The following is a 27,065-nucleotide window of genomic DNA, read 5'->3' as shown; positions in this document are numbered from 1 at the left end:
TCCCCACCACGCACCAAGCAGGGGAAGGAAGGAAGGAGGAGAACGAGCACCAGGGAGAGGCAAGGAGCAGGGGAGGAGGAGAGCATCCCCGAAGGGGATGGGATGCCAGGGCACCCTTCTCTGCATGCTGGAAGGAGAGCAGAAGGCAGGCACTTACCTGCCAGCTAGTGCCACACGCGTGTCCAGGAAGGCCACCAAGACAAATCCAGGCACGGGGAGCAAGAGGGAGGTAGCGAGGGGTGCAGAAAGGATATGGCCAGTCGATGAGCTTCTTGGCGTATTTCCTGACTATGTTCTCTTCCCCAAAGAGGAACAATGATCTGTTGACAGTGAAGCAGTTCTGCCGGACAGGGATGGGGTTGTACAGAGCCATAGTCCGGGCTCTCTGCGCTTTGGTTTGCTTGAAGGCTCCCGGGGTGCCTCCCGCAGGGGCAGGAGCTCCTTGCCGGCTCCTGTTCTGGTCAGACCCTCCATCTCCAGAGCCCAGCCTGCCAGCCACCGCCTCCCCAAAGCGAGCCATCCTGGAAGAAAGCACACAGGTGAGCCAAAGCAGCAGCACCAAGGCAGCGAGGGAGGGGGGCTACAGGGTGCAGTCCCAAGCACAGCCCCCTCCTCCTCCTCTCTCAGTGATGCTCAGCTCTTTCTCTCCTTCATCCCTCCAGGGGACCGCGGAAACCCAGGCGGAGCGCACAGGAGAGGCGGCAGCGTGCGACACCAGCTCAGCATCTCCAGCGCGGCCCGGGGGGCAGCTGGCTGCCTCCCGCGCGGAGCTGCCCACTCGCCCAGGGAGCAGGCAGGGAGCCGTCCCAGCAGGTCCCGTGTGCCAAGCGGAGACCGCACCGGCTCAGTCCCTAAGCAGCCTAGGCACCTTCCACCGTGAAGCAAGCGGTTAAAATCAGCCACATCCTTCCCACCACTCTGCCTGCAAGCCCATATCAGCCTTCTTTTAACCCCCCCGAGCAAGAAGAGCCCGAGGATCGTCTGCCGGCAGAGCTCAGGCAGGGAAAGGGCTGGCATCCAAGTCCCTCCATCTGCCCACCGCAAAGGAAAACGCAATTTGGTACAGCACCCAGCAGAGCCGAGGGGCGGCAGGGGAAACAGGTTGCAGCGCGGTCCAGCCTAGTTGGAGCGAAGTGTCCAACTTCCTCCTCCCGCCTCCATCTTCGGCAGCCTGCGGGAGCCTCGCCGGCACTCTCGCTCCCCGGGGCGGCGGGGCAGAGGTGCTCGGCGCCAGGGCACGCGCCCGCCGCAGCGGGGACACTCAGCCCCTCACCACCGGGAGAGCGCAGGCGGGCAGCGCTGGCTCCCCGCAGGAGCCGACGCGGATTAGAGGCTGCCGCGCCTCTGCAGCGCGCGGAGCGCTCCCTTTAACGAAGGCGGTTGCAACACGCGCGCACACACGCGCGTGCACCCGCTTGCTCCATCCAGCGCGCTCGCTCGGCGAGCGCAGGAGCTGCTGCAAGGCAAAGTCAAAGGCAAGGGGAGGGTCTGAAGGGAACAAAGGCAAGGGGGGAGCCCCCGCAAGAAGCCCCTTCCCTGGCCCCCAAGGGCTTCCCAGCAGACTGGGGCTCCTAGGTGAGTGGCTACCACTGGAAACCGGGGTGGGGAGGCAAAGGGGGGCACTGCCTCCCCCTTGCTTTCAGGGAAAGAGAGACACTCACCCCAGGCTGAGCCTTCCTCCAGCCACATGCACTGTCCCCTCCCTGCCTCTGTGCCCTGGGAAACTTCAGGGCTCCCTTCCGGAGCCACCCTGATGCCGGCACTGCCTGGGGAGAGCCCTCCTGCCCACTCGCATGCAGATAAGCCTCCCTCAGCCCCGCTTGCCGGTGTCTTTCTGATGCTTGATTTTGGCCAGAAGGAAGAAGAGCTCATGGGAGACAACAGGCTGGGCTGGATTCGTCCCCACCGCGGCCCTGAACCCCTGACAAGGAGACCAGGATGTGCTGCTGTGGGGGCTGGCCCCAGGGCCGGGCTGCCCCAAGGTGCCCCCCTGCAACACCGGGGCAGGGCACCGGGACTCGGCGGGCACTGCGCCCTTCCCGTCGGGTGCACACTGGGGTTCCCCAGGCCACGCTACGCCCACGGCACTCGGTGCCTTCCCCAGCCTTTGGGGGAAGGTGTCCTGCCCTCCGGGACACGACAGAGGGCTCGCAGCTCCCAGAGAGGCAGCCCAGGTCCCCCATACCCAACAAGCGGGGGGCCCCCACCCGCACGCCCCCGAGCTCCAGGCCTGTCCGTTCAACCCAGTCGCCAACGAGCTCTCCAGGCCCCACGGCCCTCGCTGCCTGCCCTTTCCTTAGGGCAGGACCACTCGCAGCTCCAGCCGGCCTCAGAAGACGCCCCACGTGCCCCACGGTGCCAGGCCACAGGCGATGAAGGGCAACGCTCCCGCCTGGCCCGCCTCAACCGCAGCAGCTTGCCTGCAAGCACAGCAGCTGCTGCTCAGCCCTGGGCCCCACAGCCGCTGGGCAGCGGCCCCCAACACATAAGGCTACTCAAGAAACCAAGCCCTTAACCATGTAAATAGTAACCCATCTGGGCAAGAGCCATTTCCCCATGCAGTCTGACTGTACTCTAAGCAGCAGGCTGGGCTCGCTTCTTAGCTTTCTGGACATTGCTTGGAGCCCTCGGACCAGCTGGGTAAGGAGCATGAAGGATCAGGCTCTTTTCAGGAGGATAACAGAGGGGTAGGTGTAGAAAGGTGGTGGGATGATTCCCTCCAAACTCAGCCAGACACCAAGAGCCCACCAGCTCTGAGATGCCTGTCTGCAGGGTCGCTCGTCACCTTTGCTCCTTTGCAAAGCCCTATAGCAGATAAGGCTATAACCAGGGGGCTCAATAAATCCCATCAGCTACACCAGCACGAGCCATGAAGCAGATCCCTGCGTGGTGGAGATCGGGGGACCCAGGTCCAAAAACACAAACTTTGAACACCATTCGGGTCAGTGGGGCTTCTCAGCAAGCACAGCCACCGCGCTGCACGGCCGCAGCTCCGAGCACCCACGCAGCTGGACAGACCGCCACCGAGGCGGGACGGGGCCCACAGCACGCTCCAGCCTCGTTTGGGGCTTTCGTTCTGCTAACGATGGGTGGTGGAGAGGATGTGCCAGCCACCAGGTAATTACAGCCCCATGGATTCATCCCAGGAAGGATGCTGCCCTGCACGACTCAATTACGATTTGCAGAGCCTTCCCCTTGCCTCCTCTTCCCCAGCAGCCCCACATTCCTACCTTTCCACCCACTAAGCCCCTGGTAATTAAGCCTGGAGCCTGGCAGGTCTCCAGGCATGATTCCTCAGCCCAGCAAAGCTCCCAGCTCAGCCCCGGCTCTGGAAATTTGCCGCAGCCCTCCAAGCCTTTTCCAAGTCCCACCAGGGCTGCACTGTTCACCTGCACCCATGGCCAAACATCTGCCCCAGCATCACCGCTCAGGCTCTGGCCACCATCCTTGCCGCCCAGCTTGGGGCACCGTGGCAGGCTCCCACTGCGGGAGAGGCGCAAGGGGCCGAGGTCGGGCAAGGAAGACACAGCCTTTCTCCTCCCTGCTCGAAACGAGGATGTGCATCTTACCTGGATGCCTCCACTTCTGGGCCGGCGGGGTATTCCCCGCTCCCAGCAGAGGTTTGCTCTCTTTTCTGGTTTATATTCACTGCTGCAAGCACAGCACAGGCTGACCCGGCTGAGAGCATCTCCCCGGCTCAGCCAGTGTTAAAGGATGGGATATTTATGAGAGTGCGGCTCCGTGAGAGAAGATTGAAAGCAGAAAAGGCCCAGCTATGCCAAGAGATGCAGGCTCTATTTCCCAGGATGTTTATTGCCATGCTCATCCTGACCCTCACCCCAGCACACCGGGATTAGTGAGTCAGGGAGAAGCGTGGCTGATGCTTACATGATTCAACACGGCAAAGAAATTCAGCGCCAGCTATGTTTTCTTGTGAACAAAGGAAATCCAAGACAACAGGGCAGTTGGGGGTGTTGGGACAGGAAGGAGCTTGGATGGATCTGTCTTTTACAGCGGAGGGCTAATTCCTCATCTCCTGCTGGGCTGGAGCAGTGCAATACAGGAATGCAGGTCCCCCCCCTTGCTTTTTCTCCCCAGCCATGCCAATACCCCATACAGTGAGGCCACCCCACACCCCTGGCAGCAATATAAACAGGCTACCACTTCCCAGAGCAGGGCCTGGCCCCAGAGTTGTCACCAGCAGCTGCAACACCAGGGCGCTTCAAGCATCACCGCAGCCTTTCCAGCAACGCAGCCAGAGAAACCGGCGTCAGGGAGATGAGATTTGCTCCAAGCCCCAGCAGACCACAAAGCCGCACGCGTCCCGCCACGTTAAACCCTCCGCGCTCTTCGCAGCCCCGGGGCTTTCCTGCATCCTCACAGCTGCACGGGGCAAGGGGCGGTCCTTGCCACCTCCCCCTAACTCCGCACGGGCTGGCACGCCTCTGAACGCGCCTCTCACCGTGCCGGGGCTGCCATCTAGCGGCCGGATGCGTTTCACTGCAGTCCGAAGGGCCGCGCGCTACCAGCGCAGCGCAGGGGTCTCCGCCCCACGCCAGCCCCACATCGGCGCATTTGGCTGGGGCCAAAAGCATGCAGTGCTTTCCTGCTGCTGCAGACAGCCAACCCTCAGTCACAGAAACTTGCTTTCCCTAGCTGGAATCAGGGTAATTTCATCCAAACTCCCTGCCTGCCCTTCCCATAGGCTTTGAGCTGTTTTGAAAGAGGCTCGATGGACCCAAGTCACACAAAGCCACCATGTAGCTACTGCAGTCCTTTGTGCATCTATTGCAGTCCTTTGCCTGGCTTTTTTCTTGCATGCAGGAAGCCCATCACACAAGGCAGTCACCCTGCTGCTGCACCCAGCTGACAGGGCCCCTAAACCACCTCAACTCTCCCACTTGCTTGCTGGGTACAACCTCAGTGGGGACCAAAGGGGAGAAACAGCCTGAGAAGCTCCCCAAAGGATGGGTGCTATCATTAGCACAGGTCATTAGGTGCATCCTCTGCTCAGCCCTAGTTTGCTCAGCAGGTTTAGAGGCTAAAGGCTGCAGCGTGACCCCTCCTCAGTCTCACGCAGGGGACAGAGTGCTAACACAGCCCACACAGACACGTTTTGGAGCCCAGAGGGCCTGGGGAGCTGGGGCAGGCTCTGCTTTGGTGAGTGATGATATGCCTAGCCTCACCGATGGGCTGCACTCATATTAGAAAGTGGCTTTTGGCATCCTGCCTTTTTTTTTTTTTTTTTTTTTTAAATAATGCTTTAGCTATATTGGAAAAAATAGGATCAAACAAGAATCATCTACAGTGCTCTGGCCAAATTTCAAAAGGGGACTGGGTAACTCTGACTCAGAAGCATGTTTATAACTGTGCAGGAAGAGAAGTTTTTTCCAGGAACAAATTTATTACCTGCAGGATTAGGGAAGAAAAAAAAAACCCACATTCCCCACTTACAAAGGGGAAGAGGCAAGCCTGCCAGGTCAGCTGCCTCCACAGCTGGGAGGCAGGTGTCCAGGGCCCCTGATTCGACGTGGCTCGTGGGTGGCCAGTGAAGCTGGGACACTGGTGGAGCAGGTCTGAGCAGCTCGAGGACAGTATCTCCAGAGGAGGGTACTGCTCTCGGCAGCGGGGCTGGACCCTCATCCTCCTCCTGGCACCGCATGGGGCGGTTTTGCCAGCACAGCTGCAGCCAAGCGGAGGCCGCGGCTTCTTCCGCACCCAAAGCTGACACAGCTATTGGGACAAACCTGCAGAAGGGACAAGCCAGAGAAGCCTTTTCTGGACACATCCTCAGCTGAAGCAAACCCAAAAGCATCCCTGGCCTGTGGACACAGGGCCCTGCTCTCTGTCTCTGCTCCGAGGCGGCACAACGCACTCGCCACCACCAAAACCATGCCGACCCCATCTCCTCCCTGGAGGATTAGCGCTGCCCAGTCCAGCCCAGGACAAGTATTTCCTTTCTGCCGTCAGTTCACCAGCACTTTTTTCGGGATCGGTACTTCCCCCGCCCCGCTCACCCCCAGGACTGCCCACCGCGTTCAGGACTTGCCTTTCTCAGTGCTAACGACTGAGACGCAGCATCTTCTTGGATAAGGTCCCGGACACGTCACCCAGGCAAGCCTGAGGAGCTGACCTCTCAAGGCCAGCAGCATCGTGTACGCACAGAGAAATTAGGCAGCTGAAAGACTAGAGAAAGCCAGTAAATTGCATACCAAACTAAAATTTGGATGCATAATTTATAGCAAGTGCCACCACCCCAAACTCCTTCAGGTCATCCACATGAAACAGCTGTGCCAGTGGCACAAAGCAGCAGCAGAAGGAAAGCTTTAAACCACTTTTAATTTAAAGTGTAATTTGCTGCATAATGGCATAAAACGCACCAGTAGTCCTGAATGCTGCTGCTTTTAGTCACAGAGACCCAGGAGCCCAACATCCGATCTCAGCATCTTTAAAGTCAATGGGATAAAAATCCTGTAAAGACATCTTTCCTGGGATGGAAGAACAACACTTGGGAAGCAGGTTTTAGTTGTCCACTCTCCAAGAGGGGATGAGAAAGGGGCACCACCACAGCCCTTGCCCATAGCAGCCTGCCCCCAGGGCTGCCGTTTGGGGTGGACAGCACAACCTTCATATCCAAAAGATAGGCTCTGCAAGCATTTGACTAAGAGAATCAGATTTTTTTTTTTTTTTAATAATATTTGCCACTTCTCAGCTGTCAAGGAAGATTCTTGCACAGCAACGCAAGTGTGACATGAGAAGGTCCCACGCGATGACCCTGAACCCAGGACGTTCCCCAGCACCCTGCGGACACACTCGTACCCAGCATTTGCAGAGGTGAGATGCCAGAGCTGACTGTGCTTTTCAGCTATGGGTTTTCAGGCCGCTCCAGGCAGAGCCCGCAGGCAAACCCGCGCGCCTCCATCTCTTCCTCCGCCCCCCGTGGCACACGCTTGCGCACACACACACAGAGGCTTCCCGGTGGCTGATCTGTTGTGACATCCATCTTTACAGGCAAAGCGGAGACATGCTGAAGGTGTCTCCACCAGTCAGGCAAAATATCAGAACAGGAATCAAGCACTATATATAAGCTGCTTTTTATGCTCACCCATTCATGCTCTTCAGTGTAGTGCACTAGCTTGGAAGGGGGAGATATATATATACATATATATATGTATGTATGTATGTATGTGTGTATATATATATATATTTTTTTTTTAAACTCCTCCCAGAGCTCTTGAAGACACCAACAGGGGTCCAAACACAACACAAAGCCCTGAAGGAGGATGGTCCCCCATACTGCATTGCTGTGCAACTGGAGCATCTCATCTATCAGAGCCTCCGACCAAACAGGCAGATGCTGCATCTTCAATCACAGGGTGATTCAGCAACCAAATGATCACAAGCTGAAAGAACTGGAAGAGGCTTATGGGGCAGCCAAGAACACCTACAGTCCTGGGCGTTTATAGGAACATGGCTGGGCCATGCTTCCCACTCAGGAACAGTCAAGGGAGTCAATTTTAGTGTTTAGCCTCACTCTGCTACAAACAACCTCTGTGTTTCCAGCATCAGGCTGTGCTCAACCTCCCCACAGGTTTTTTCAGTCCTCCGGGCTCTCCCAAAAGCCCCAACCAAACCGCACAGCTCCAGAGGTGAGCAGGGCCTTACTTAGGCTGAGCACAAAGCCAGCTCAAGCAGGGCCCACGTGAGATTTTAATACAAACTTCTCTCACATTACGCTCTTACCCTTCTAGAACATAAATACAGATAGCAAGGGGAAATAGGAAATTCAGAGCTCTGCATTCGTCTCGGGGCCGAGGTGAGTGTTCATAGCGTTCCTGCTCAGCGCACTGCCTCGTGGCTGTATCCGCTGCCGCACAAGCGCAAGGTTTGCTGACAGCTCAGGTGAGACTGCGTCTGCCCCGACCCATCGCAGCCAGGGACCGGGGCGGCAAAGGGGCCTCGCTTCACACTGCTTGCACTTGCATCCTTATGCACTGCGGCACGCCTGTCGTGTATTCAGAGAAAGCAGAGCAGCTCACACACCAGCCCCAGTACACTGGATGGGGAGCATGCAGGGAGCCCCCGAGTTGCCACCATTTGCATTTTGCTGGGAACGTCTGCTGCCCGGCCCCTGGGCAGCACCATCCCCCTCTCCGCCAGGGTCACCCTGGGTCCCGGGAATCACTGCCGCCAGCCTGCGGCATGCAGGCAGCTCCCGAGCTCACCGCTCTCACGTGGGCTCACTGCAGGCAGGACGGGGCAAGGAAGAAAGCTCCCTTCCCTGGCCTGCCCCTTCCCAGCTCTCCTCCTTCCTCACAAAACCCTCCACACCAAACGCAGGCTGTGGCTCCTTGGGCTGCCTCTCTCCGCCTGAGGCTAGGAGGCTTCGCAGCTCAGCTGAAGAGGTGCAAAATAATCACCTATTAATAAAATGCCTGGAGTGCCCCGCTGCTTTATTTAGCCTTGCAAGGCAGTCACTAATTAGCATTCGCAGCCACATCCCTGCTGCTCCCGGCGGCGCACAGCCATCCCACCTCCTGGAGAACGCTCTCCGCCAGCCCCTACATTTCCACCACGTTAGCAAAGCCCTGTCCCTGTGTCCCCATCCTCCGAGGTGCTGTGTGACCCATCCTACCAGGCTGCGACGTGAAGGGCCAGGGCCACCACCTCCTGCCTGCAGCCCCATGCAGACAGCCCTCGCCAGCAGCCGCCGAGCTGGCGGTACGCAAGACATTACCCTTGTGCCCTACCTGCTCTCAGCTGGGTCTGCTCCTGGGCATCACAGTTCCAGAGAGACAGGCTGACTAGAGAGGGTCCAAAGGCAAAAATTAGGGAGAAGGGATATCTCAAAGCCACCTGCCACACTGAAAGGAGCAGGGTTGGGCAGCCTAGAGAGAGACAGCTGAGGAAAATTCATTTGCGATGGGGAGAGATGCCTGGCCCCACTGAGGAAGGTGACCCAAGTGCGTGGGGCTGCTGAACGCCACATGTGAGTGAGGACAAGGAAACTGTTCAGAGCAGACAGCCCCACAGCCAGCCTTAGATGCCCAATAGGAGAAAGCTTATTTCTAGACCAAAGGGCTGGATAGGGATTGAAAAATGCATTGTTTCAATCTTTGCGCTACCCAGATCAGAGGAAATCCCATACTTTCTCCCTCAGCATTCCTCATGCCCCACTTTGCCAAGCAACGTTATCTTCTGCCAAAGCCAGCAAGAGATTTTCTTCTTCTCAGATCTCCTCTTTCTCCTCCCAAAAGGCAGACGAGCTTTTGGCTCTCCATGCCCGAGAACCACACTGCAATCTCTTTGATCCTCTATCTGCCTCACAGAGTCAGAAACACAGCAACCGAGATACCAGCAAGCAGGAAGACTGAGGTGTCTCCTGCCTTTGGGCTGTAAATAACCTCAGCAACAAAATGAAAACAAGTAGTTGGACCAGAAAACCACTAATCCCATCCTCAGTGTAATGAAACCAAACTCACAGGCTTAGCTTTCTCAGAAGCAACCGCACTTGTCTGCTAGCAAACAGGGTGGCTACAGCAAAAATTATATTGTCAGGAGCAGAGCCAGGAAGAGATGGAGCTGTTGAAATTTTCCTGCAAGTCTGAACTTCCATTGAGTAGCTGATGCTCAAAGAGCCACAGCAGCACCATGCCTGGATTTCTGCCAGGGAGGAGACACTGCTTACGTGCTCCAAACCTGCGAAAGAGAAGAGGCCAAAGAGCAAAACCTCTCCTTGCAAGCTACTCAGTGATGGGAGGTGTGAAAAAGTCCCTCTTTCAGTTCCAACAGACAATCAGCTAGAGATCCTTCACACAGGCAAACACTCGCACAGGTCCCTGGATGAGCATGGCTGAGCACATCTTGTCATCTTTTTGTGCAATTCTTCAATGGAAAAGAGTTCATTGAGAATTTGCTAGGCTCATTTCCACTTGAGCAAACGCGTGGAGAAGACAGTTACAGCATGTTAGCCACTGTTTTACCAACTTCTGAGCTGCACTGGAAGAAAGGTCACCTCTGTGGAACTCCAACCAGGGAAAAAATGGACTCGTTTTGTGTAAGAGCTCATGAAGCCGATGCATGTTTTACTGCCACAACATCCATCACAGTGGCATGCTCCAAGCTACCAGGAAAGCTGTTTGCTGTCAAGCAAACCCTCCTGCAGCTGGTTAGCTTCAGCTGTGAAAGATCAGCCTTGTAACACTGACTATCTCAAGTATTTTTTTTGACAAGATGATGCCAGCCATGCTGATCTCCTGCACTGTAATCTCACAGCTGAGGGCAAGCAATGGCATATTTCCCCCCCCCCCCCCCCCCCGCCCTTAAAGAGCAAGGAGCCTTGCTGGTGTGTGTAATCAGCTCAAAACTAACAAAGCAATGGAAATGGCACAGTTTCAGTGACCTGCTCACCTGCAACACTGCACTGAAAGGCTCGGAGAAGGCAACGTGTGAGCTTTCTGATCAAGTGTGCCCAGAGCTAAGTAAAGACAAGAAATGCATCTTTTCTTTCTTCTTTCCCAAGACAAACTCCCTTGATGTTTCAAAGGCTGCTTTTGGAAACAGTGCCACGTTTGAAGGCTGTTTTGGTACAACTTCAGGGACCTTTCTAACTTTTCAGACTGACTTTTCCAGCTACCAGGCAGAGCAAGTGGTCAAAGTCAGGCATTAATGTTTGTCATGCACAAATGCAAACTCTTTTCCAACCAGAAAGGGCTGACTGACAAGTACAGAAGAAAAGGTCTCAGCCTTTCAGAAGCTGAATTGAGATCATTTTCCACACAAACTAGAAATTTCACCAGCTATTGTGTTTAGTTGTACAGTTATGTAGAACTGCAATTTCCATGATAAAAAATAAGCCTGCAAGGGAGAAGTTTCTCTCACAATGGCTTGTGCACTAATCCTCAGCTGTTTTTTCCACCAAATTTTCAAAAACTTTTCCCAAGTTTGACAAATAATTAATTTGAAATTGATAAAATTCAAATAAATGTAATTTTAGGAGTGTTCAGCAATAAATCACTTTAAAATGAAAAGCAGTGCATTTACTGAAAAATAAGTTAGTGTGGTTGGACTAGATGACCACATGCACTTCAGAGGCTGGAAAGGAATTAGCCGGGGCTAGCTGGAGCCTGCTGGGGACAGGCAAACAGATTAAATTTTTCCAGGGGAGAGAAAGGGAGAAGGTGCAGATAGGGGCATTAAATACCAGAAGTTCCTTTGCATGCATGTGTCCCAGGAGCTCTCTTCCAGACCCTGTCCCTTTGTGTGCTGCACTGAATCCTGCACACAGAGCATGGCATGGGGAGATGAAACAAAACTGGAGGAGTGACTGATACACCAGAGGGCTGTGCTGCCAGAGGGAATTTGACCCACTGGAGAAGTGGGCAGAGAGGAACCTCATGAAGTTCAACCAAGACAAATGGTCCTGCCTCTGGGGAGGAATAACCCTGTGCAGCAGTACAGGCTGGGGGCTGACCTGCTGGAAAGGAGCTCTGCAGAGAAGAACCTGAGGGTCCTAGTAGACAGGTTGAACACGAGCCAGCAATGTCCCCTTGTGGCAAAGGCAGCCAACCATATCCTGGGCTGCATTAGGCAGAGTGTTGCCAGTAAGTCAAGGGAGGTGATCCTTCCCCTCCATCAGCACTGGTGAGGTCACATCTGGAGCACTAGATGCTCTGCAGGCCCCTCCAGAACAAGACACATGGATTTACTGGAGCAAGTCTAGCAAAGGGCCACAAAGATGATTAAGGGACTGGAACACCTGACATATGAGGAAAGGCTGAGAGCACTGGGATTATTTAACTCTGGAAAAGAAAAGGCTCAGAGGGAATCTTATCAATTTGTATCTAAAGGGAGGGTGTAAAGAGGATGCAGCCAGACTCCTTTCAGTGGTGCCCAGTGAGAGGATGAGAGGCAATGGGCATGAACTGACACACAGGAAATTCTGTATGAACATAAAAAAAAACCAAAAAAAACTTGTTTCTTTTTAATTGTAAGGGTGATCAAGCACTGGAACAGGTCACAGGTTGGAGTCTCCATCCTTGGAGACATTCAGAACCTGACTAGACACAGCCCTGGGCAACCTGCTCTAGGTGACCACGCTTGAGCAGGGGGTTGGACCAGAATCTCCAACAATCCCTGCCAACCCCAACTGTTCTGTGATTGAGCCCTGATCAGCCCCAGGCCAAGGGAGAAGCTTTCACTGAAGGCTGATCCCTGGGAAGCAGAGAAGACAGCCAGAATAAGAAGTCCCTGATGCCTCTGCACAGGACATGGCTTCAAAACAGACCTGAGATGTGCTAACGAAGCTTTCTGACACCATGACCAGCAGCTGAGGTGCCAGCAAGGGAAGCAATAATGAGATGTGCCAGGAAGCAGTGAAAAAAGCTAGGCAGCAGCTCCTGAGCTGAGGCATCCACTGGGAGCTGACTTGTCATCCGCATTCAGCAACCAGTTACTAATGAGCCAAGCTCCCTCAAAGAAATGCCTCAGCAGTGCAGAAAGGCAGGGAGTGACTAACTGCCTGTGCTGCTGGTGGATCTCTGAGTGCTCCAGGGTCAGTGCCCACCGCCTGGAGATCCCTGCTCCTCACAGCCCTTGCGAGGTTTACAAAGTCACTTGAATTAACTTGCAAAAAAGAATTCCTCCAGGGTGTGCCAGAAACCCAGACTGAGGCAATTCAGGGGACAACACTGCTATTTCCACGCTATTCTCAGGACAAATGGAATTAAACTTGATTTGGCTCAGAAAACAGAACCTCCTCCCTGTGCATCAAAATCTTGATCTTTATCGAAAGGAGCAAGGGGAAGGGAAGAAAGAACATGGAGGTCCAGGATAGGTATCTCAGAGAAATACACCATTCAAACATTGTCCAGTGTCAAAGGCCAGGCTACCACAATCAAAGCTGTATTTCATTGCCCCCTATGTAAGCAACAGATTTAGCACATCCATGGCCCTTTCTGCCACCTGCATTGCTACTCTTACTGGGTGAAACATGAGCAGGGAGAGTCGTCCCAACCAAGAGACCCCCTACTAGGCTCTCAGAGAGGTTAAGGACTTGGCCTCAGGTTGCACAGGACTTTTGAGAAATGTATATAGCTCCCTGAAGGATGCTCTGAGGCACCCAAGCCCCAGCTTTGCCTGTTACTGGCATCTCGGGGCCTTCATCTGCAGAGCCCCTGGTAGCTCCTGCCAGCTGCTCGTGTTGGCCCAATCTTTTTGCTCAGCACCCAAAGGTTTTACTGGGCAGCCCAGCTGAGATGTCCGAGCAGGAGCACACAGTGGTGGTGGACCTGGCTAAGCCACCTCAGACAATGAGAGACAATGTACAGGTGCTAGAAAAGAGTCCTCTGCTTGCAAAGGCAGAGTCTTGGAAAGAGGAACTAGGAAGGAGGGTGACAGGCACTGATAGAGAGAACAGAGCATAACATGCTGGAGAAGAACAGGAGAGAGCACAGAAAAGACACCAGCAGGTGAGCACAAACAGCAGAAGATGACAATGCAAGTCATTTAGTCCCCAGGTGGGCTGGGTTCTATCATGCTATTGTCACAGCTGTATTTCCTCCAGGAACATCAAGCAGTGGTGAAAAAATCACATATAAAAGAAAGGGGAAACAAAGCCCTGGGACTTCAACTACAGAGCGCCCACAACTTACAGAGCAAGGCTCTGTAATTGAGAGGAGCCATGGCTTGCTCCCCAGCCAGAGTTGTCTGCTGTCTTTCTCATTTTATTGCAGCAAGAGGGACTTGCCACAGCAGGCCTGGACCAAGCTCCACCCCACCCAGCAAGGTGTGAGGCCTCACAGAGCTGGCCCCAAGCCTCCTGCTCAGCATCACCAGGCTGAAACGAACTCTGCACCTGAGCCTGTGCTCCAGAAAGGCCCCAAGATGACAACTGCAGCCTCTCCAACTCAGACACGACACCTCCAAGAGAGGACCTCCACCCTCTCAGTTGCTGAGCGTCTATGTCCGTCCACAAGCGAGGCCACAGGAAAAGTCTGTCATACAGGAGAAGAGACCTGCATAATCCCAGGATCTGGGGCTTTAAACCTAGGAAAGCAACTCAAAATCCAGTTACAATCAATTCTGAGTTAATCAAAGGACAAGGCATCAGTGCACAGCGGTCAACTCTCGCCACTCCCTGCCAGTCTCAGGAAATGACTGAGCACAAACAGAGCTGGCTACGTGACAAACATACACAGAAAGAGCTGCACTCCCTGACTTCTTTGCAACTACCAAGACATCAAAAGAATTAAAGAACTATACCAGGGATCTGGTGGATCATGGTCAGGCTGAAGTCCTCCAGCATACAGCTCTGAGCCAGAAAGGAGTGACAAGAGAGAAAAGAAAATATACCGTATATTGTAAAATACACATATAGAAAAACTCAGCAGGTAAGCTAGAAGCCCCACAGCCTCAAGCCTGCACACAGCAGGCACTGAAGACACTAAAGGACCATTTTAATGTAGGCCAGGTCATACCCCTCTAGCTGTATATTAATATGAACCAAAAGAGGGGTTCTAAAATTTGGAGATTTTCCCAACACTTTCCCCTCCAAGAGCTTACAACTTAGGGGAGGTGATGAGAAGCCAAGGCAAAGCATGCACAGACATGAAGACAGTTCCTTGTGTCCTTTAGTGAGATGAGATCCACAGCGATCATACTGAGCAGCTGGGAAAAAAATACCTCACTGCCTCCCTCCTCCAGCAGCTGGTTGTCCAGATTCAACTCCTCAGAGGCAGCCGATGCCTGGCTGTTCCTGCACTGGCACTGCTGTCACGTAAATAGCTCTTCTCAGTCACAGCATCCATCCCCCCAGGAACTCAGAGGCACCCCCTCTCAGAGCAGATGGGGAATCTCTCCGAGTCACCTGCTCCTTGGCCCCTCTGTCCCATCCCCACGCTGCCTCTCCTGCAGGACAGCGCAGGCACCATGCAGCCTTCTGCTGAACCACACATGGGAACCGATCCAGATGAGAACAAGCTGCTGAGAGGAGGAGGAAGCAGGGCTGCTTCTTGCAGCAGGGAGGCAGTGTCCACCAGCTCTGCCACCTCCCAGAGCTGTGCCAGAAAGCCACCAGAATCTGTGACACTGACTTGGCAGAGACATTTTACAGGAGCCATCCTGGGGCTTGTCCACTCCCTAGCAGAACAGGCCAAAGAAGGGCCAGGGCAACAGACACCGGACCAGCCTGGGTCATGCTGCAGCAAAACCAGGCCCAGCCGGGGAGCAGTTCACAGGCAATGCACCAAGGAGCGAGGCGTAGGCGTGATGCCCTCGCGTGCTCGTGGCCTCTCCCAGACGCTGCAGTGCACTGACCCGGGGAACACGCTGCAGGAAGCGGTCCTAGACTTGCCTGGTCTAGCCCGGTCTAGCCCTGTGATTTACAGGACAGACCCCATGACAAGAGTTCACCAAGCAGCAACTCTTACTACTGACCAAGGTCAAAACGGCACCTGTTTCCAAGAAAATGACAGAAGAATCAGAAACTAGGTAGAGCTGGCAGCTCCGTGCACACCGAGGGGCCTTGTCGCATTCAGCTCCAAGGGGTGGGGGGACAAAAACAATTGCTTCATTTGTAATCTGGGATGCAGAGTGTGCACGTAACCAGGTGGAGAATACCAAGTCATAGAGAGCCACTGAGATCTGTTAGCTACACACTGTTTTCACAATTTCTTCTGTTCTCTGCTTCCAGGATAAGTGCATGAAGCCAGATGACACTAATATTAAGCTTCCATCCTAACAGACTCCAGGTGGTCTATATTTGAGGTGCAGATGTGGAGTGAGCAGCAGAAAGCTCTCCTGTCCAGCTTCCCCACGGACCATGGGCACAAACATGCTACCGAGATCTCATTGCAGATTGTATCACACAATCTAACAAGTTTCAATAACTGAGATGCTACTGACATTGCAGAACCTATTGCAGGTGCAGCCAGAACAAGCCAGTTGCCTTTCCCCAGCATACTGCTCTGCTTACCCATGACTTTTCCAGCTTTGGGGAATCCAACATCACTTTAAGGCAGTACTCTGGTGATTTCATTAAGCCTTGGAAGGCACAGGCAGTGAAGCGCACCATGAATACCAGACGAGAAAGGATATGGCTCCAATAACTTTTGCTGCATGAGCCAAGGAGAACAGTCCAAAGATTGCAACAGCAGTCTGCTGTATAATTAGATCACTTATAACAGCCCTATCCATTAGGGCTACTGTACTGTAACGTGAGCAGAATACACTTTCCACTGGAGTCTGAAACCTGTCATTCCTCACTGCCAAGCATCAAACACTCCAGGACCAAAGTACAGCACCTATGTCCACACAACCACCACTGCACGGCACCCTCCAGCACCAAGACCCAGCTGCCTCCCCTCTGGTCTCCTCTGCTCCTGCACTCCCTGCCTGTCTTCTGGGAATCAGGCTCTTTGCTGTGTCCTCGCTGCAGCTATCGTTCCAAAACAAGCGCCTTTTTGAGCCCAAATTATACATGCTAAACCCAACAAATATGTTTATAGCATGGCTTTAAGCCATGCAAGGCTGGTTTGGGTCCTGTCCACCAGAAACTCTGCTTGAGGCTTTTTCAGGCTGGGGACATTTCCAAGGTGGGTCTGCCTATCTTTCTTGTCAGATAAGCAGCAGCAGGAACTGTTTTGGAGAAAACAGAGGAGATTTTCCATTTGCATATTTTGACAAAGGAAAGAGCTTTCCTTTGGGCTCTCTCAGCCAGACGTAGTCCCAGCAATGCTGCCAGGCACATGGGGCAAAGACACCAACAATTCCCCCACGACCACATCACAAGGCAGCATCGCCCCAAGCTCCCGCTAAGCCGCTGCAGACGCCTCTGTGTGCCTCCATCCCTGATCCTATCGAGTAAGCAGCACAATGGTGGCTAGCACCTCAGGCTGGGACTCCAGAAAACCTGGTTTAGCTCCTGCCTTGGGCTCAGGCTCCCTTACCTGCCTAGATGGGAACAAAGTGGAGTGATAAACATGCCCTTCACTGAGTTCAGCCTCCCACAGAGCCACTGTCCTGCTTGTATTTGAGTAGCAGATAGTCTATGTGCTTTCTGGGGGGAGCCTTCTGCTCTCTGCCTCAGTTTCCCTATAAAAACTGGGGACAAGAGCATTTCCCCCCCTCCCCATTCTTAGTTCCTCTTAAGCGGAAAGAGGCCTTTCACTTTCCCCCCCCCACACTGTCAAAAGGTAGAAGAGCTGAAAGGCTTGATAGGGATCAGGCTTGCCAGCACTAACACTAGTAAGAAAAAGGCTTCTCTCTTCCCTTATCTTCTCTCATTGCAACCCAAAACAGAAGAGTAGCTGTACATAAACATCTGGTGACAAGCCAGAAACACTGCATCTGCAAAGATGAAGGTACTTCGGGAGAGAAGTTGTGCAAAGGAAAAGCACAGTGTTTGCTCTCCACACTCACCCCACTGCAGGCAACCAGAGGCTGCAAACAGGAGTCACATCAGGCCTCCAAAAGCTCCTGAGTCGCTCCTGAAGCCCTGACAAAGGCGACAGATGTCCACAGTCCAGCTACCAGCAGTGTTAAAAACAGATGTCAGCTTCAACTCATGCAAGAGAGATGCTGCTTGTAACAAAAGTTTAACCAAAAGCTCCCTAGAACTGCATTGCCCCTACGAACAAGGTGCAGAGCTCTCAGAACAGCCCTGAACACGCTGGTTTAACTCATCATTTTGGCAAAGCAGTAGGTGGAGAGGGGAAAAAAAATCATTCTAGAAGGGCAAAGCTTGAATTTTGCAGCCTCTCTGAAGGCCCCACTCCCTTTGCAGGAGACAGAGAGCAGAGCACCAGCTGGACAAGGTCACCAAGCCACCCTGCCAGGCTGTCCCAACTGCAAAGGGGAAGGCATGGGGGGCAAGCCAGTCATCCTGCGCTTGCACCCACATCACACAAGGTCTGCCACAGACAGCTGAGCAATCTGCTCTGCTTCAAACCCTGAAAACCCATTTTCCAGGTTCCAGGTGATGTCTGGTGCTTTTTTGCAAATTCAAGTTACAGAAAAAGCCCTGGTGACCCTTAAGCATCACCCTCCACCCTGGCAGAAGATGGACAATCGCTTTTCCAGTTTTCCAGTCATGCCCTCTCCTGCCCAGGTATCTGATGCTTCATTCTAAGTCATGGGGGAAGGGGGTGGGCAGAATTCCCTCCTCTCCTTTTGCAGTGTCCCAGAAGGATACCTGGCAATTTTCTACTCCAACCACTTGTTGATTCCCCCTCCTGAAAGCCCGCCAGCATCGCAGCCATGCAGCACACCTGCAGCCATGTGGGAAAACACAGCCCCACACTGATAACTGAGCTCCACACTCAGCAGCTCTCACCAGGAGATTTAGAGCCAGACCTTTCAGACAAAAAACCCAGGGCAATTCATTGCATGCCCGCCTGTGAGATGGGCCCTTTTGAAAATTAAATCACAGGGAAATTGCATTATTACAAATAAAATTATAGATAAGGAAATTAATTTGATTTTTCTCCCTCACATGCTATCCATCTAGTTCCAGAGAGGGTCTGCAGCCATGAGGTTACTGGCTCAGCACTGCATAAAGGCCTTCAGCAAAGTTTTTGGGTGAGCACCACTGGCTTACAGCCCTGAGGTTAAAGCAGGGGTCTCTGGTACACATTATCGCTGCCTGCATGCTCAGCCCCTCCGGCACACAGGGCTGCACCAGTCCCGGCGTCCCTCTGACACCAAGGGCTCCTGCAGAGCTCCAGCACCTCCGAGCAGGCAGGCAGCTGCAGCAGTGTGGCTACGGAGCTGTGGATGTAGGGATCTGCAAGGAAAGAGCCTCTTGGCCAGACCCCGAAGAGCAACAAGCCTGGGCTGGTAACAGGAGAACAGCCCCCAAGACGGCATGGGGAAGAGGCTCGTCCCGTATCTCCCATCAGCCTGCCCCTGCTTCCCAGGACACGGGCGAGCAGCAGCAGAGGGGAGATCTGTGACACGAACAAAAAAGTATTTCTCCACCAGAAAGGCTGCCAGGCTGGAGGAAAGGGAGACGAGCACCAGGCCGTTACCACCTGGATCCAAGGCCACAGGGAGAACTGCCCAGACCTCCCACTTGCTCCCAGCCAAGGCAGACATGCAGGACCTCCTGGTTTACACGCAGTTCCCCACGCATGCCCACAAAACTGCTTTAAAAGCACCCTGAAGTGACAAAATCCAGCAGCCAAGAGTTCAGAAATACAAAGATGGCTAAAAGTCCACCTGCAGGTATCAGCACAATACAGACCTTTCAGCCCTGACCTTGTCCCAAAGCCCCCATCCTCTCCTCAGCCCGCGTTCCCACCACCGGCGCTGCGGACCACCACCCTGCCCAGCACGACCCACGGCGAGGAGCAGAGAGGGGCACGGCAGGGCCCAGGCTCAGCCAGGCGGGACGGCGGTCCCCAATTCCCAGCCACGCAGTGATACTGGGACCCCGCCAGCCTGGGGAAGCGCCTAGCTAATAGGGGCACACGGGGCAGCAGAGGCCGGGCCCAGGCTTCTGCGTATCGCCATCGCGTTAAGCAAAGGCGGAAACATCAGACTGTGTTCGAGTTACTGCTAGATGGAGAAGCCGACAGCAGTGAAAGGGGCATATCCTGCACAGCGCGAGCAGGAAGGACTCCGGATTCATACCCCTGCAATGAAATAGAGCTGTAGTCATCAAGGCAGCTAATTAGCCAGCAGCCGTTAAAGGAACTCGCTACACCAACCGACAATTAACAAGGCCAGCCCTCCGCTTCCTGCCTGGCCATGATTTATTCATCTGGCATCCCTAGTGGGTCGCAAAAGATAACAAGGCACTAAGCACTTGCAAAGCCCATATGTCAATTTATTTCCCCTGCACAGGGTTTTGTGAGTCACTCTCCCAGCGCTTCCCCAGGTTCAAACACACAAGCTCGAAGCTGAGAAGGGCTGGAGAAGACCTGCCGAAGAAAAGCACAGCTGGCCAGCAGCAGCACAAGTTTTATTGCAGGCAAAGCCTCACTGCTGTTTTATCATGCAAAGTACCTCAAAAAAATCCTAAGCACTCCAAATTAGCAGTGCACTGACCTGGCTCTCTGATGCAGCATGCCATGTCTAATGGAGGGGCTCACAGCTCCTTCATCACCCAGGTAATTTTACAAGTGATGCACAGTGATTATTCCCAATAAAGTGCCTAATGCAGCGAGCTGTTCTGCACTGGCAATACTGAAACAGCGTAATCTGCAGCAGCTCATCCCAGGCAATTCTGCTGAGCAGACACAGAGGGGGAAAGAAGTCTCAGTAATTTAAATGCAAAATTGAATGAAGCAGCTGCAGTCTTGCATGTGTAGTGAGTGCTGGGCAAGAGAGAGTAACCCATGACTTGGAGCTGGGGGGTTTTCTTGCAACACCAAGGCAAGCTATGGAAAGAAGTTAATTACAGGAAAATAATAAATAAGATGAGCAGGCTCTAGCTCTGCCACACACTTACGTTTTCTATGTTCATTAAAGCCTCCAGCTTGCTCTGGTTTAGGAGATGACCACCACTTCCTAGGATTAAATACAAATCCCCTCACAGCAAGGCTCAAGCCATGGCAAAAGCAGAGGCAAAGACCCCAAATGCATCCAAAAGCCCAGCTGCAAGCAAGGCAGACTCCTTCCTAGCTGAACATCAGCAAGCAGAGGTGAACAGCGCTCTGTGGTGGCCCTTATCTCCTGCGAGGGAGAGCCGCTCGCCAGGCAGCGGCAGGCAGGGATGGGATGGAGACACCCCAGCTCAACATCTGCAGCACGCAACACGGCTCTGTTCCAACACACACTGGCAGCTCCTCGCACCCAAAGGCAAGACAGACAACCGCCCTGGTCTCTTTTACAAGGAGCTGGAAACAGAAGACTTTTTCATCCATAATCGCACAACTGATGCTATCAACTGCAGTTTCAACACCAAGGTGCAACCTCTGCAGGCATCATCTGCCAGCTGCTGTTGGAGTTACAGTCCACTGCTGAGCACAAGAGCTGATGTGCATCAGCTGTTACAGCAGTCCACCACTCACATAAACAGGAGCAACTAGGAACTATTAGCCAGAAATCACCATCTCCTCTTTCCTACACCATTGCTTTCCAATTCCCAGCTCAGGCAGCTGCCACTTAAGTTATTCCCTGACTTGTGTCTCAAGCCTTCAGTACCGGACCTTGGAGATGAAGAACTTTGTAATTTTCTTTCTTGAAGCTATCCACACCACTAACAACTCTCTTATTGAGGATTTAGGAATCCCCCTCATCTGCAGAAGCCTTTTTGCACCATTCCCATCAGGCGCTGTCCTCCAGCTCAGAGCCGAGACATCTCTGACTGCTTTGACCGACGAACACTCACCTCCCGTACGCAGCACAGTTACCTCGCTCTGTCTCCCCAAACTCACCCCCTCAGGAAAATAAACCAGATGGCTGAGAGGAGCCCCGGCACCGCAGGAGCCTGCACAGGCCTGCTGAGCCCCAGGGCGAGGGCAGGAAGAGGGCCAGAGGGTGACAGCGGGAGCAGAGGGGACCCTGGCAGGCACAGCTGCAGGGCAGACCAGCCCTGGCAGAGGGGACCATGCTTGGGGCACACTTTGAGAGAACAAAAAGGACCCAGAAGAGGTTGGGGGAAGAAGCCAGCTGGTGCTGGCTGCTCCACGCTGTGACACCTATCACCGCAAGCTGAGTCGGCTGCCCCACGCGCCCCCCCAGCTCCGCGAGCCCGCAAAGCCACCGCCATAGCAAAGGACCCGGAGCAGGGATGCTCCCACTGGCTGCCCACCTGGACCGGGCCTCTCCGGTACTTACTCCCACTCCTTCCTCCGCGCCTGCGGCGTGCTCTGCATCTTGTGAGCCTCGTGCGCTTTGATGATGTCCCTCTGCTCAATCAGCCCGCCCCGGCGGCGCTTGATCACGTCCGGGCTCACGGGGACGTACTGGCCGAGGCCCAGGTCGAAGGTGCCGCCGGCCTCGGCATCGCGGGGCCGCGGCTCGTAGAGGGCGTCGAAGCTGGCCGCGCGCGACACCAGCGCCTCCGCCAGGCTCTGGGGCTCCAGCAGGTTGCAGGACTGGGTGGTCTGCATGAGGCCGAGCCGGTGCTTGCGCCACGTCTCCTCCTCGGGCAGGGCCAGGACGTAGCGCTGGGAGCCGGCGTCCGGCTCAGCCGCCCTGCCCGGCGCCAGGGCGCGGGCCTCGGGGAGCGCCTGGGCGCTGAGGGAGCACGTGCCGAGTCCCAGCATCTTTGGCGCTGTTGCAGTTCATCACTCTGGAGGAGCACAAGACAGACAGGGGAGGCTCAGGGTTTTACTCCAGAATCGCACACCCCTGCCCTCCTCCTCCGCTCCCCCCGTCCTCCCGGGGCCTGCCCACGCCAACTGAAAGCCCCTTCCTCATGGCTCTGCTGGGCTAGGCCTCTCGAACCAGGCAAGGGAGACCTGGGTCAAACCCCTCTGCTTTGCACCTCTGGAGGTGTGTTGGCCTGGTGGGGGGGAAGAGGAAGAGGAGGGACAGCAGAAAGGCAGGGCGGTGCACCAGCCACCACGCCGGGAGCACGAGCCCGTAACCCACCACAGCACAGCTTCCCCCACCAGCCCTGCAGCACAGCCCGCTGCAGCCCCCCAGCTGTACTCCCCCAAAGGCAGGACGCTGCAAGAGCCACCCTCGCTCGCACGCGGTCGGAGGCAGCGGCTGGCACAGCAAGCGGCCGAGGGATGCAAGCGCCGCGCGTGCCGGCAGATGGTGCAGTGCCCTCGCACGGTGCCCGCTGGTGCTGCCGCCCAGGCAGGCCGTGCCAGCACCCACGGTGGCCACGCGCAGGGCTGCCCGAGGCCCCGTGGGCCATGCAGGCACCTGCTGCAGTGACACGTGGGGCTGCCCAAGGCCTCACACACCATGCTGGCACCCGCATGGGCACCCAGCACCAGCTGCCACCATGGGAGCATCTCCTTCCCAGGCTTGGCAGTCCCCCATGCAGCACCCCGCCTGCTCCCCGCTCAGCAGCCCCTGCCAAATGGGGCCTTGACACCAAACCAGCAAGGGGTGTTTGTGAAGGGGGCAAGCAGGGCTTTTTAAAGAGACCCTGTGCCTGAAGGGGCTGGATGCACTCACAGGAGCTACCCCTCTGTCCCCGCTCTGTGCTTTTAGAGGAGGCAGAGCTGAGCGGGAACCAGCCCGACAGCTATGGCACACGGACCATGATGGTGAGCATCCCCAAGGCATTGCTTTCAGCTCGAGAGGTGTCTTTTCCCACTGAAAACCAGCTCTGTCCCCCCAGAGCCTTGCACAAACCCAAATGGAAGAGCTGGGATAACAAAAAGCCCAGGAAGCAACCGGTGCTGGAAGCAAAAACCACTGCAAAAAGGGGGTGGCATTTCTACAGCTCTGCCAGGGTGCTCCACAGCATGGGCTGGAAACATCTGTGCAATTCAAGCACCAGCCTGTCCACAAAGTGGGCAAAACAAGACCAGGCAGTGTCCCATGCTCCATCTCACACCAGGTGAGAACACAGGCGTATCTGTACCATCCTCTGGCCCCTCATTCAAGCGGTAACCATCAGACACGCTGGCAGAGGCAGCCACCCACCCCTTGGCTGCAGCAGGCGCTTAGGAGACGGTTTACGACAGCCATCCCCTCCTGAACACAAAACCAGCACACTGGATGTCAGCAGGACCAAAATATCAGCACAGTTTTGATTTGGGAGCCATACAACAGCGAGAAAAGGCACAGGAAGATTGCCAGAGAGGCTGCTCCTCAGCTAATCAAAATAGCACAGCAAGATGCTGCTGTCTGACAATGTGCCCCAAGAAGTCTCATCACAGTGAAATGCTGTATTCTTGCTTGGGAGAATGGAGAAATTCATTCAGGATGCTATTGCTACAGGACATGCTTCGTTCCTGCAGGCCATGAGGAACCAGACTACTCCTGGCATCACACGTGCTTGCCCGGGACCAAAGAAAGAGCAAGAAGGGGGCCAAGAGCAAGGCAACACCTTCTCACCATGGCTTACAAACTCTCAACACCTAAATCACCAAAAAGAGGTGGGGGCAACGACAGCTGAAAGAGCTAAAGGAGGAATTAAAACCCCAAACATGGCATTAACCCAGCAAGTTAAGCAGCTTACCACCTTTTCAGTGCGTTATTTGGAGACTTGCAGAGATGCATCTCAACACCTCGCTCACAGCAAAGCTGGCAGGAGCACGCAGGAAGCCCAGAGCAGGGACAGTCACAAGAGCACCCAGCAGCGAGGTGGGGGAAACGGCTGGGCAAAGGGGGGCACCTGGGTGCATCCCTCCCATCATCCAAAATGATCTTGCTTTCTATGTTAGACAATGGATGCATGAGAAATGAAACCAAGGAAGCCTCACATGCTAGCGTGACAGCAGGCTCCATGCCGGAGGGAGAGGGGGAACATTACAGCAAACCAAACCCTCCAGCATCATCCTAATGGGATGGGGCTTGTCTGTGATACTGCAGCACAAATGTGGAGTATCTAAACGTACCAGACAGCCCCAAAAATTAAACTTGCCTGGCCTAAAGGATACTCGCCCTTCGGCAAGCTTCCCAGAAAAAAGAAAAAAGCAACCACCATTAAGAGCTTCAGCAAACCAGTTAGCATATTGATAAGACAACTTTGGCTGCTCCTAGTGTAAGCTATAAAGAGTGACTTTTCACTGCATCACTTTGCTTACCCCCCCTTTCTTTAAGGGCATTTTATCAATTCAGTTCTGGGTACCTTTGTAGTTTTTCATTTTCCCACCTTAGCTTTTTCTTTCTATATTGCTTTGCTCATTTTCTCCCTCCCCCTGCTCAAGTGAAGCAATTAGTCCAGCTGCTGTGGTTTGTTATAGCTGCTCTGCAACCCTTTCCAGAGCTTTCGCTTGGGCAGGGGGGAAATGAGGGTAAGAGGCTCCCGCAACAAAGCGGCTGCAGCCGAGCAGCAGCAGGAGCAGCAGGGCGCCGTGCCAGCAGCAGCCGGGTACAGGCAAGGGAGGAATTGCCTCCTGAGTCCCCCCGGAAACCACGGGCACCAAAACAGCTCTCACAGCAGAAAGCGGCAGCACACTGGCTGCTGGCCCCCAATGAAAGCGGATGCAAGAGCAGCCTGTGACAATTCATCTGTGCACAAAATAACCCTGGCAGCAAAGGGAACAACGGCCCCTGGGGCGCAGGAGAACGCCTGGTAGTTCAATTTTTGTGGCACAGTTAACCAAGACCATAGAGGAGACGCCCTTATGGCCAGGTCAACGTCTGCGGACAGGGGTTCTCCTTGCACCTCCCAGCAGGCTCGAGTAGCTCGAGGAACACATTTCAGAGCTGCATAGCGGCTACTCCCAGGCTTGGAGACGAGCGAGAGGATCAAGCAGAACTACCAAATTAAGTGCTGAGAAAGTTTGAGGAAATAAATAGAAATAATTAGTTCTGCCTTCGCACAGCAAACAGGGCTCACGCTGCCAGTAGAACAAGCCACATTCCCTTCAAAGGAGTGACAAGCAGAGACGGGAGGATGCCAGAACATTTTGTTAAGGAAAACCGACGAGGCTACGCACTAACAAGGGTGCTTGCAGGATGCCATGCGCAATGCGTGAAGGCGTCTGACACAAGTGCATCTGCAGGAAGGTAGTTGCCTTCTAGCCTTTGCTTCCCCCTTCACACTGAAAACAAACTGACTATTTTTGCATAAAAATCTGAGTTAGCAGGAAAAACACCACACTTGTCCATGCAACTCCGCTTCTGCTGCTTAAATGCGAGCCCTTCCGCCCACAAAAACGAAGCCTGTGTCAAGCCAACATGTGGCCAATTTTGAAAATACAGAGCTGTTTTATGATCTGCCAGTGGAAATCTACAACTTGATATCCACTAGAAACCAGCCAGAGTAGATGGGGAGGACACATTTTCTTCCCTGCTGCATACAGAAGCCGCTGGCGCAGCAGCCACAGCAGGAACCGGGACTGCACCTGGGGTGACAGCATTGGGCTTTGCTTGACAGCACACAGCTCAGGTGTACTCCCATGCTTCCCAACCCTGCTGGCTGCAGATTGGCATTTGTGTACAGATAAAACTGGCTTTGTCACACAGCTCCCTGTCAATAAGCAGGCAGAAAATGCTTTTGCAGCTCAGGGGTTTCCAATTCACACAATTACACTCCTCAGAGGGCTTTGCAGGTTCGGTTAAAATCAGACACAACCACCTGGAAACCAGAGACAGACGCTAGCTGCCTCAAACATCTGGCAAAAGCGCATCCCTACCTCTAACGTGGCAGCGATGGCTGGCTCGTTGTTGCTGCAGGACAGGGCTAACTCATCAAGACAGGCACAGGGAAAAAAATTAATGGCAGTTAATAAAAATGCAACAGAAAACTGCGTGGGTAGAGAAATTATTAGCACTGCTTGGGAGGACCATGTGTCAAGCTACCATAATCAGTTCCCTGTGCAATCTGGGGTTGGGGAGAAAGAAGTTAACTGACTTTCTCAAGGATGAGCCGCCTAACTGCTCTCGTCCTCCACGGATAAGAGGCACTTGTGCAGACTGGCAGCACACTAAGTCACACAAACCCAAACTCTCAGCACGCTTTGGGGTCTGCAGGAAGCAAAACTGCGTTTTCCCACCACATGCCCATCTCCGGCCTTGCTAACAGCAGCTTCTCAGCATCTTTGCAGCACCCTCGTAGTATGGGGCCATATGATGACCAACAGGCAGTTTTCCACCCAGTGACTCTGTTCAGGCACATACACCCCCTGCATTGGCAGCAGGACCTAGACACACACATGAGCACAGGGCCTACAGCCCATCGGCACCAGGATGGGGACAGAGCGTGGCTCAGATCAACACAGAGCCTGGGGCAGCCCGCGCTGCCGCCTGCTCGCCCAACTGCACCACGAGCAGTAGGAAAGCTACAGCATGAAAGGACACTACTGCATAGCAACAGCTCATTAATTTGCTTTAATACACAAAAGTCAAGAAACAGCTGTTTTTGTGGCACAAGAGGTTTTCATTACCAGACAATGAAGTTTCTAGAGGCTCTTAACTCACAAATTTTGGTCCAAAAGTAACAGGAGCCAGGAAATTTACTGCCTGCCCCTGAAACAGTAGTCATG

The 27,065-nt window shown here is 54.1% G+C and overlaps 1 protein-coding gene across 1 annotated transcript in view; it reads right to left on the bottom strand.

The window, feature by feature from the left end:
• Positions 1 to 27,065, bottom strand: part of CACNA1E (calcium voltage-gated channel subunit alpha1 E) — a 174,825-nt gene that overhangs the window by 121,644 nt on the left and 26,116 nt on the right. Inside the window, exons 2-3 of the mRNA XM_064515647.1 lie at positions 21,781 to 22,237; positions 255 to 521 (exon numbers count right to left, since the gene is read on the bottom strand). Coding sequence (XP_064371717.1) covers positions 255 to 521; positions 21,781 to 22,211 — 698 coding nt within the window. The 5' untranslated portion in view covers positions 22,212 to 22,237. The remainder of the gene's footprint in view (positions 1 to 254; positions 522 to 21,780; positions 22,238 to 27,065) is intronic.

This window comes from Dromaius novaehollandiae, chromosome 8, assembly GCF_036370855.1.
Source record: "Dromaius novaehollandiae isolate bDroNov1 chromosome 8, bDroNov1.hap1, whole genome shotgun sequence".
Taxonomy (NCBI): domain Eukaryota; kingdom Metazoa; phylum Chordata; class Aves; order Casuariiformes; family Dromaiidae; genus Dromaius; species Dromaius novaehollandiae.
This window is presented reverse-complemented; position numbering and strand designations above follow the sequence as displayed.